Source organism: Trichomycterus rosablanca, chromosome 15, assembly GCF_030014385.1.
Source record: "Trichomycterus rosablanca isolate fTriRos1 chromosome 15, fTriRos1.hap1, whole genome shotgun sequence".
In the NCBI taxonomy this organism is placed as follows: Eukaryota; Metazoa; Chordata; class Actinopteri; order Siluriformes; family Trichomycteridae; genus Trichomycterus; species Trichomycterus rosablanca.
The window spans coordinates 26185734-26197770 of record NC_086002.1 but is presented as its reverse complement, the minus strand read 5'-3'; the positions used below and the strand labels follow the sequence as shown (position 1 = coordinate 26197770).

General features: G+C 39.8%; 1 protein-coding gene across 1 annotated transcript; it reads right to left on the bottom strand.

Annotated features, from left to right (window-relative positions):
- Positions 1-393: 393 nt before the first annotated feature.
- Positions 394-8810, bottom strand: LOC134328436 (NACHT, LRR and PYD domains-containing protein 3-like). The gene is made up of 9 exons (XM_063009532.1): positions 8698-8810; positions 7213-7329; positions 6504-6561; positions 5815-6019; positions 3753-5529; positions 2486-2659; positions 2014-2187; positions 824-997; positions 394-574 (listed from the first exon to the last, which is right to left on the bottom strand). Exons 1-9 carry the CDS (start codon positions 8808-8810, stop codon positions 394-396), a joined length of 2973 nt encoding a protein of 990 aa, XP_062865602.1.
- Positions 8811-12037: the final 3227 nt, after the last annotated feature.

The window sequence follows — 12037 nt, the reverse complement described above, 5'->3', positions numbered from 1 at the left end:
ATGTAATGTGTACATGTGTGTGTAATGTGTACATGTGTATGTAATGTGTGCATGTGTGTGTAATGTGTGTGTAATGTGTGCATGTGTGTGTAATGTGTGCATGTGTATGTAATGTGTGCATGTGTGTGTGTAATGTGTACATGTGTGTGTAATGTGTGCATGTGTGTGTAATGTGTACATGTGTGTGTAATGTGTGCATGTGTGTGTAATGTGTACATGTGTATGTAATGTGTGTGTAATGTGTACATGTGTGTGTAATGTGTGCATGTGTATGTAATGTGTGCATGTGTGTGTAATGTGTGCAAGTGTGTGTAATGTGGGCATGTGTGTGTAATGTGTGTGTGTGTGTGTAAGTGTGTGTTTAAGTGTGTCTGTGTATAAAGCAACAGTAACTCACTGTAGTTCCTTTAGGTTACATTGTGGATCCACCTGTAGATCCTTGAGCAGTTTTACTCCTGATTCTCCTGGATGATTGTGGTTAAGTTGCAGTTCTCTCAGACGTGATGATGGATTTGATTTCAGAGCTGAAGCCAGAGCAGTAAAACCTTCATATGTAATACTGCAGCTCCTCAACCTGCAGAAGAAAATCATTTAATAAAAATCATACATCATCTTCTCCCACCTCCTCCTCCATCTCCATTCAGATCCACAATCAGACATCACTGAGAAATCTTCAACATGTAAAACTATTCTATTATATTAATGATAAAGTGTTTTATCTTGTGTGGGGAAAACGAGTAAAATATCAAACTCCTACACACATCAATAACAGTTTCTGTATGAATGATCTTCTGTATCTACAGTGTGAAAGTGAAGATCTTACCCCAGTATCTCCAGTTTACTGTGTGGATTCTCCAGTCCAGCAGAGAGCAGCTTCACTCCTGAATCCTTCAGTTTATTGTAACTCAAATTCAGATGTTTCAGACTGAAGGAGTTTAAACTGAGAACTGAGGACAGAACTTCACAACTTTTCTCTGTTAGATTACAATCCCACAATCTGGAGAGAAATAATCAGATCCGTATTTTCTCTTTATTAGTTACAAACACAAAACTGCAATTTTAGCTCTGTATGAAGTTTTAAAAAGCTCACTCTATACTGTAGAGTCTACAGTATACGGACCGTCCCACCTGGGGTTCGAACCCAGGACCTTCTTGCTGTGAGGCGCCAGTGCTACCCACTAAGCATTGTTTTATTTACTTTTCTGTCAATCATTAATGTATTTAATAATTTTTAATCTTTTCACTGTTCACTGTATTTTAAAGTACCAAATATATATATGTAATATTTGTGATAGAAATTAATATGAGTGAGGGACATTTTATAATTATATAATGTATTTTCACATATTTAGTAATCATTAAGTGTAAAATATTTTTAGAGCGCTGTGACCTAGGTCACAGAAGAGATCAGAACAATCAGATGTGGAAACGTAACAAGGATGAAAAAACTAAGTAAATCTCACATCGCAAGGCCAGAACTATTTAGAGCATAGATGTACCATGGCACCAGATGTATTTTCTTATTTTGAATGACACATATGTATGTTTCATGGCATCCATCTGATTCCTTTTGTGTGTCTGACTCCGAGGAGGGGGGTTGGTAATGGGGAGGGTGATAGAGGTATAAAAGACCTATATAAAATCACTTAGTTGTTCTTACTGTGGTATGCTTCTATGGTGCATGTAGGAATTCACAATTGTGATTTCATTAAACTTCAATCCAGCTAAAAAGAATCTCTTGTGTCTGAATTTCTGACAGAAGAATTCCACTACATATTGTATAATTATTTAAAAAAAAATCTGTTTTCACTAACTGTGGCTCTGTAATTGTGCATGAATTATATATAAAAAAAAAAAAAAGTAAAAGAAACAATCCTGCTAGGATGTGATAAAGCATGACGACTCTGAAGAGTCCTAAACAAAGTCTAATAAATTCATTTTCTGGTTTAAATTATGTTTTTAATTAGAACAGATCTTCTGTATCTACGTACAGTGTGAGAGTGGAGATCTTACTCTAGTATCTCCAGTTTACAGTGTTGATTCTCCAGTCCAGCAGAGAGCAGCTTCACTCCTGAATCCTTCAGTTCATTGTTACCCAGGTTCAGATGTTTCAGACTGGAGGAGTTTAAACTGAGAACTGAGGACAGAATTCCACAACTTTTCTCTGTTAGATTACAATTCCAAAACCTGGAGAGAAATAATCAGATCAATCAGAGAAATGAAATACGTCACCCTGCAGCAGTAGGTGGAATCCAAGTAGCAGATCTGATAATATTACCCAGACTGCAGTGCAGATGAAAGTGAAAGCAGTTGAATTGATGATTCTGAATCAGTAATCATTTCAACATTGTCTCTAAAAGTGTGTGTGTGTGTGTGTGTGTTACCCTGAGATGGTTTATTTGTTTACGCTAATTGTTTCCCAGGATGAAGTGATTAGTGTAAATAAATAAATGTGTATAAAACTTTTTGAAAGTGAAGATCTTACTCCAGTATCTCCAGTTTACAGTGTGGATTCTCCAGTCCAACAGAGAGCAGCTTCACTCCTGAATCATTCAGTTTATTGTGACTCAGGTTCAGATGTTTCAGACTGGAGGAGTTTAAACTGAGAACTGAGGACAGAACTTCACAACTTTTCTCTGTTAGATTACAACCATCCAACCTGGAGAGAAATAATCAGATCAGACTACATTGCAGATGAAAGTGAAAGCTGTTGAATTAATGAATCAACCAATAGCAGGACTGCTCTATTTATTTACAAAATGGCAGAGCTTCACAATTCTTCACAGTCCAAAATACAGACTACTGAATGCTGACTACCTAAATATACTGAACCACCAGGTTATTCCATCAATGGATTTTTTCTTCCCTGATGGCACGGACATATTCCAAGATTATAATCCCAGGATTCATCTGGCTCAAATTGTGAAAGAGTGGTACAGGGAGCATGAGACATCATTTTCACACATGGATTGGCCACCACAGAGTCCAGAACTGAACCCCATTGATAATCTTTGGGATGTGCTGGAGAAGACGTTGCGCAGTGGTCCAAATCTCCCATCATCAATACAAGATCTTGGGGAAAAATTAATGCAACTCTGGACAGAAATAAATGTGGTGACATTGCAGAAGCTTGTGGAAACGATGCCACAACTAAAAGGAAAGCCGTAATCAAAGCTGAAGGCGGTCCAATGTAATATGTGTGACCTTTTTTTTGGCAAGGCAGTGTAGTTGAAGCACTTACTATAGCCATGTAGCAGCTTAGAATTAATAATGTTACCCACCGATTATAAATGACAACTTGATTTTTGTGTCCATCCTAAAACATAGATGAGAGTGACATAGATGTGTGTGTGTGTGTTTCTATTTCCTTGCAAGTGTTTTGGAGTTGCACTGGATCCACCGTGGTCCTCACCAATGTGAAGTAGTCTTTATTTAAAAAGATTGTCTATTATTAATGCACATCTGTCTTTATTACTTATTATTTATTTGTCTCTTTATTACATTTAGTCTGATGTTTTTAGATTTAATACTCTGTATAATTAGCAGAGTGCAAGTTAGTAGGTGGTGCAGAAACAGGGCGCACTATTATTTACATTATTAACATTATTAAATTAGATGTAAATTTCAGACACATTTTGAGATCAGACTGCAACACTGTAGTTTTTCACCTTCTCAGCTTCATAAATCTAATCATTAGTGTTGAACTGAAGTGATGAACCCTTGAATCAAACATTTATTAATAAATTACTCACTTAGCTCTTCTAGAAGCTTTTACCACTGGCAGCATCTTCAGAAGACCTTCATGTGATGGATAATATTTCCTCAAATCAAACACATCGAGCTCCTGATCTGAATTCAGCAACACAAACACCAGAGCCGACCACTGAGCAGGAGAGAGTCCATCGTGATAAATGGAACCTCTGCTGTTCAGGAATTGCTGTACTTCCTGCACTAGAGAATCATCGTTCAGTTCATTCAGACAGTGGAACAGATTGATGGATTTCTCTGGAGAGGGATTCTCACTTATCTTCTTCCTGACGTACCTGACTGTTTCCTCTTTGTTGTAAGAGCTACTTCCTGTTTGTGGCAGTAGGCCTCGTAAGAGAGTCTGATTGGACTCCAGTGAGAGACCCAGGAGGAAGCGGAGGGAAAGATCCAGGTGTCCATTCTTACTCTGTAAGGCCTTGTCCACTGCACTCTTCAGAAAGTCAGACATGTTTGTATAGTTTCTAAAGATGTTAAAGAATCCAGTGTTTTGCATCACCAGCACATTTCTGTTTTTGTTGATGAAGGTGAGAAATACATATAAAGCAGCCAGAAACTCCTGAACACTTAGGTGCACAAAGCTGAAGACCTGACCCAGGTGCAGTCCAGCCTCTTTTTTGAAGATTTGGGTGCAGACTCCTGAGTACACTGGTGTGTTTTTGACATCAATGCCACACTCTCTTAGGTCTTCCTCATAGAAGATCAGGTTTCCTTTCTCTAGCTGTTGGAAGGCCAGTTTTCCCAGTGCCAGTATCGTCTCACTGGTCTGGTGTGGATCAGGGTCAGATTTCCCATGGTACTTTTGTTCTTTGTGTTTTATCTGAAATATCAGAAAGTAAGTGAACATTTGAGTCAGAGTTTTGGGGATCTCTTTCCCCTCGACTCCATCCAGAATTATCTCTAGAACAGAGGCTGAGATCCAGCAGAAAACTGGAATGTGACACATGATGTAGAGGCTTCTTGATGACTTTATGTGAGTGATGATTTTACTAGCCAGGTTCACATCACTGATCCTCTTCCTGAAGTAGTCCTCTTTCTGAGGGTCACTGAACCCTCGTACCTCTGTTACCTGGTCTACACACTTAAGAGGAATCAGATTGGCTGCTCCTGGTCGAGTGGTGATCCAGAGGTGAGCAGAGGGAAGCAGGTTCCCCTTGATGAGGTTTGTCAGCAGCACATCCATTTTTACTGACTTTGTTATGTTAAATAATCGCTCATTATTGTGAAAATCTAGAGGAAGTCGACACTCATCCAGACCATCAAAGATGAACAAAACTTTATAAGCATCACAGTTTAATGATGTCAGACCTTTCACTTCTGGAAAAAACTGATGAAGAAGTTCCATCAGACTGAGATTTTCCTGCATCATCAAGTTCAGCTCTCTAAAAGGAAGTGGAAATATGAAGATGACCTCCTGATTTGCTTCTCCTTCAGCCCAGTCCAGAATGAACTTCTGCACTGAGACTGTTTTTCCAATTCCAGCTATTCCTTTAGTCAGCACAGTTCTGATGGACGTGTCTTTAAAGAGGTCATTGCATTTGATGGGAATCTCCTGTGCTGCTGGTCTCCTGAATGCTATTTCAATCTGTCTGACCTCATGTTCATTATTGACGTCTCCACTCCAACCCTCTGTGATGTAGAGCTCTGTGTAGATCTCATTCAGAAGTGCTGAGCTTCCATGCTGGGAGATTCCTTCATTAATTCTTTTAAATTTCTCTCTCAGGTTTGATTTGAGTTTTTTCTGATATACAGGGCCTAGTAGTTCTAATAAACAGAAGATGATGATCAATATTTTACTGCATGATAATTTTTTTTATTTGTTTAAGTATAATCCTCTATATTTATAACTGGCTTACTTGTAGAGATGTAGTGACCAATATCATAGTTAGAATTCTCATCTAATATTAAGTACCAGGTGCTCATAAAACATTATATAATAGAATTTAATGACCATTTAAAAGCCTAGATCATTCTAGAACCAAGATGAATATCGAATAATTTTAATCTGAGGTTTAAGAAGTTAATAATTTAAGTATTTAGATCTCTTACTACTCTGCAGGGTGTTAGCGAGGTCTGTCTTGTTCATGATCTTCAGAACATTCAGTGTGACCTTTAGCGCCAACTCTCTGAAAGTACTCAGATCTTTCACATCTCTCACCTCCTGTTCAGAGCATGCTGGGTAATCTTCATTCAGGAGCTTTTTAAACTTGTTTAGCTCATTCTTTAACATGCTGATGACTTTGAGCTCCAGTTCCTGTTGAGGAATTTAGAGGAACAGATCATCACAATAAGCACCATGAAGTAATAAAGAAAGATGAGTGATGTGACCATATAAGAAATGATATAGTTCTAACATTATACTGAAACTAGTTGTTGTGATATATTTAGTATAATAACTTGTGTGTGCCACATTGTTTTATTTTTCACTGCATGTTAGGTTCAGTAAACAAATAAACAGTAAATGTTCATTAAAATGTGCTTAAGTTTTAAACCGGGATATCAACCTGAACCAGATTCTACCACTGAAATGTGGAAGGTTGGGTGTTTGGTACCTCTAATGAGTCCCATTAACCCCATATGACAAAAATAAAAAAACATTCAGTTCTGTAAGAAGCAGAACAACATCAGAACAAGGAGGGTCCAGAATCCAAAATCAACATAAGATCTCTCACAGTATTTATTTAACCAACATCAAACTACATTAGCATCATTATTATTACACACACATACATACAAACCTTAAATATGGAATCCAGCTGAGCTCTGTAAGTAACATTTAAATTCTTCTTTTGTGGTCTGTAAATAAAAAAAAGCAATTGTGCAGCTTTTCAGTCTTTATTATACAATACCAATAAATATACAGAACACTAGCATGTTCCAACATCCAGTTACTGATTGTCACAATTGAAGCTTCTGTGCTTTGGAAGAACTTATTTGGGTCCCACGCCCACCTCTCCGGGAGCACTCAGTCTCCTGCCATGCCCCATTTGTGAGCTAATTAGCTCCAGCTGTCCCTATTTAAGAGTCTAGTCATGTCTAGTTCTTGTTTAGCTTTCTTGTTTAGGGTTTAGGATTCTTGTATATTTAGATTAAATAAGCATTTAGCATTGTTTGTTTAGCATTGTTAGTTTTAGCATTTAGCCTTGTTCATGTTTAGTTTGTATTTAGCTTAGCATATGTTGCACAGGTTTGTATCTGTCTGGTCTTGTGTAGTCCCCTGTCTTGTCTTTTATTATTATTGGATATCTTTGTGTATACATCTTTGCGTGTGTCCGCCCCTCTCTTGTCCCATAATAGCCCATATAGCAATACACTGAAACATTTCCTAGCTGATTAGTTTTTAATTTTATTATTTATGTGAATTAATTGATTAGTTGAGTAAGTTTAAAGAGATTAATGATCAGGGCAAAGTCAAAGTAAAACACTACAACATGAGATAATACTGACCTCAGATCAGTAGAATCACCTCTATCTTTAAAGTCAATTGGTTGTAACATTGACCAGTCGCTCTTCATGGAGACACAGCTGGGTTTAGGTGAATCTGGTCTCGTATCCTCCATCACACTGGGGCACAGTTAAAACAAAACATAATAGAAGTAAAATGAATGGGTAGAGGTTGAAATTCAAGCTGGAAATTGTCTGGAAGTAAACATATATTAAATCTAGAAGAGTTTCACAATGTTTACAGAATAATTCTCTTGTTAAAAATACCACAGTTTCTGGTCCTGGTAGGTTGTCAAAGATATCTGGAGCCATGCTGACTGCAGTACATCCCATGGCTGCTGTAGGGGGCTTGGGGAGGATCCATAGAGCCAACACGACCATCAAGGTGGTCCCACAGATGATCAATTGTGTTCAAGTCTGGGGAATTAGGGGGCCAGGGTAGTACTTAAAAGTCTTGGTCATGCTCTTCCAACCAATATGAGAAATGTCTAGCCGTGTGACATGTCGCATTGTCTTGCTGGAAAATCCAATCTGCCTTAGGGAAGACAATCAGCATGTATGGGTGAACATGATCTTCTAGAATGGATTCACACCCAAATTGGTTGAAAGTGCCTTTCACATAAATGCATGGGCCCAGAGAATCCCATGAAAACATTCCCCAGACCATAACGCTGCCACCACAAGCTTGTGTTCTTTCAGGAGTGGTTGCAGGGTGTTTGTTCTCTGATGTTTCTCATTTGACACACTAATGTAAATCTATTTAAGGAAGCAGAAAAAATAACTTATTGGAGAAGGCAACCCTTTGCCAATCATCAGAGGTCTAATTTCACCGTGAAAATTGAAGCCTTTCCTGCCGCTGAAACTTTGTTAGCAAAGATGCAGTCACCATCCATCTGCTTCGGAGTCCCATAAGCAGTAGGGTTTGTCGAACTGTTGTTTTAGACACATGTCTGGTAGCCCCTGGTTTATTTTATATTTTTACAACTACTCATCACTGAGCCTAACTGAGCGCTGGCACTACCTACTGCACTTCTATGCCAACCCTCAGACCAATAAATATACAGAACATATTGAACTCGACACAGAAAGGACCTGGACCCCCCACCTTGGAATTGAACTCAGGAACTTCTTACTGTTAGGCAACTGTGCTGCCCACAGAGTCACCCTTAGTATACTAATAACTCATTCACAGCTGATCTGAATTTACCTTCCTAAATAAAACAAAAATCAATATTATTATTACAGTTAATATTATTATTCATATTACAACATTATAATAATCATTTAAATTTGGTCTTGAATTTGACCCTAGTAAACTATAGACTCATAGCTATTCATGGTCTTGGTCCTGACAGGCTTTCAGCCCTGACACAAGTGGGTTGTCAAACTTCTGTTTAGTCCTTCAGTCCCCAGAGTTATATTAATATTACCTCAGATCAGTAGCCCATACTGAACCCTAAGATGCAAGCACAATAAGATTATACTGACCACAGATCAGTAGAACATCCTCCATCTTTAGAGTGAAATGGCTTTTCTATTGAGTGGTCGCTCTTCATGGAGACGCAGCTGGGTTCAGGTGAATCCGCTCTTGTGACCTCCATCACACTGGGGTACAGGTACAACCAGTATATAAATAAACTATATAAAAAAGCACGAGGGTACCTGAAAGTATCAGTTCAGAAAAAACAGCGACATGAGAAAGTAATTAAACAGCTAGCTTAACTAGCATTCATCAATTATATAGTAAAGAAACATATTCATGAGTACAAGAGAAGTCAGTACTTTTAGCCAAAGGTTCCTCTGATGATAGAGAATGGATCCTTGCTAAGTGTAAGATAGTCTTAGGCGATGGCCTCAAGCATGACTTAGTTACGGAATGTCTCTTTGTTACTAGGCAATACTGGGAATGTACAGTGGGGCCAAAAAGTATTTAGTCAGCCACTGATTGTGCAAGTTCTCCTACTTAGAAAGATGAGAGAGGTCTGTAATTTTCATCATATGTACACTTCATCTATGAGAGACAAAATGAGAAAAAAAAATCTAGGAAATCACATTGTAGGACTTTTAAAGAATTTATTTGTAAATTATGGTGGAAAATAAGTATTTGGTCAATAACAAAAGTTCAACTCAATACTTTGTAACATAACCTTTGTTGGCAATGACAGAGGTCAAACGTTTCCTGTAAGTCTTCACCAGGTTTGCACACACTGTAGCTGGTATTTTGGCCCATTCCTCCATGCAGATCTCCTCTAGAACAGTGATGTTTTGTGGTTGTCGCTGGGCAACACGGACTTTCAACTCCCTCCACAAATTTTCTCTGGGGTTGAGGTCTGGAGACTGGCTAGGCCACTCCAGGACCTCAAAATGCTTTTTACGGAGCCACTCCTTTGTTTCCCGAGCGGTGTGTTTGGGATCATTGTCATGCTGGAAGACCCAGCCACGTTCCATCTTCAATGCTCTCACTGATGGAAGGAGGTTTTGGCTTAAAATCTCACGATACATGGCCCCGTTCATTCTTCCCTTAACACGGATCAGTCGTCCTGTCCCCTTTGCAGAAAAACAGCCCCAAAGCATGATGTTTCCACCCCCATGCTTCACAGTAGGTATGGTGTTCTTGGGTTCTTCTTCTTCCTCCAAACACGACGAGTTGAGTTTTTACCAAAAAGTTCCATTTTGGTTTCATCTGACCACATGATATTCTCCCAATCCTCTTCTGGATCATCCATATGCTCTCTGGCAAACTTCAGACGGGCCTGGACATGTACTGGCTTAAGCAGGGGGACACGCCTGGCACTGCAGGATTTGAGTCCCTCTCGGCATAGTGTGTTACTGATGGTAGCCTTTGTTACTTTGGTCCCAGCTCTCTGCAGGTCATTCATCAGGTCCCTCCGTGTAGTTCTGGGATTTTTGCTCATCGTTCTCATGATCATTTTGACCCCACGGGATGAGATCTTGACCCCAAGGGAGATTATCAATGGTCTTGTATGTCTTCCATTTTCTTACAATTGCTCCCACAGTTGATTTATTCACACCAACCTGCTTGCCTATTGTAGATTCACTCTTCCCAGCCTGGTGCAGGTCTACAATTTTCTTCCTGGTGTCCTTCGACAGCTCTTTGGTCTTGGCCATGGTTGAGTTTGGAGTCTGACTGTTTGAGGCTGTGGACAGGTGTCTTTTATACAGATAACGAGGTCAAACAGGTGCCATTAATACAGGTAACGAGTGGAGGACAGAAGAGCTTCTTAAAGAAGTTACAGCTCTGTGAGAGCCAGAAATCTTGCTTGTTTGTGGGTTGTCACACTGCAAGCCTCTGTATGCTCATATGTGCCACGCCCCCCTCTCCGTGAGCTCACTCTGTCTCCAGCCAACGCCCCCTTTTCTATTGGTTCTCCTGGACTAATTATCTCCAGCTGCTCCTTATTTAAGGAGGCAGCTTTTGTACAGACTCTGGGAACTATTTTGGCTTGGTTGGACTGCTAGTCTGAACTCTGTCTGAACTCTGTCTGAACTCTGTCTGAACTCTGTCTGAACTCTGTCTGAACTCTGTCTGAACTCTGTCTGAACTCTGTCTGAACTCTGTCAAAGCTCATGTCCCTAGCTTGTGTTACTAGCCATGTCCCTAGCTTGTGTTACTAGCCATGTCCCTAGCTTGTGTTACTAGCCATGTCCCTAGCTTGTGTTACTAGCCATGTCCCTAGCTTGTGTTACTAGCCATGTCCCTAGCTTGTGTTACTAGCCATGTCCCTAGCTTGTGTTACTAGCCATGTCCCTAGCTTGTGTTACTAGCCATGTCCCTAGCATGTGTTACTAGCCATGTCCCTAGCTTGTGTTACTAGCCATGTCCCTAGCTTGTGTTACTAGCCATGTTCCTAGCATGTGTTATTAGCCATGTTCCTAGCTTGTGTTACTAGCCATGTTCCTAGCTTGTGTTACTAGCCTGTGTTCCTAGCATGTTTTACTAGCCTGTGTTCCTAGCATGTGTAACTAGCCTGTGTTCCTAGCTTTTGTTATTAGCCTGTGTTCCTAGCCATGTTCCTAGCTTGTGTTACTAGCCATGTTCCTAGCTTGTGTTACTAGCCATGTTCCTAGCTTGTGCTACTATGTTCCTAGCCCTTGTCTTTATTAATAAATATATTTAGTTTACATCTCTGCGTGTGTGTCCGCCCCTCTGTCTCGCCTCTAGCCCCCACTTATGACATAATAGTTCCCCTCCTTAGGACACAGCGAGATGTTTTTTGTTAGTAATTTTCCGGAGTTTGACTCCATGTGGTTCCCTCAGACCTTTGCACTTGGTAGGCCAGCTCCCTATGATGGAAGCAACCACAGTGTTGAAGCCTTCCTTCTGTAGAGCCAGCTCTATTTGCAGTACCTTAGTGACCCTCAGCCCACTGAAAAACAGCAAGTGCTGTTTATGATGTCTCGACTGAGTGGTGCAGCTCGCAAATGGGCTAGGAGGCTCTGGACTAAACAGGTATCAGCTTAGTGGTAACCACAAATGTAGTGTTCAAGGGTGTGATTATGTGGCTGATAATTTTTCCTTGCTCTGCATTCATTTAAGACTACACATACGGAATGGCAAGAAAGTCAACTGTCCTTTTGAGGGATGCTCAAAATATTTTAGAGTGAGGTCATCCTTTGCCACACACATATCTAGAAAACATAGACAGTCAACTGCAATGCAACCACATGCGCCACAAGATACTGACATTCAAATTCACAACCCACAAGTCGAAGATGAGCCTGCCTGTTCATCTCTTTACAGTGATGGAACAAATGCAGATTTTAACCCTGATACATTTCTAAAGAACTTGGCTTTGTTTTATTTAAA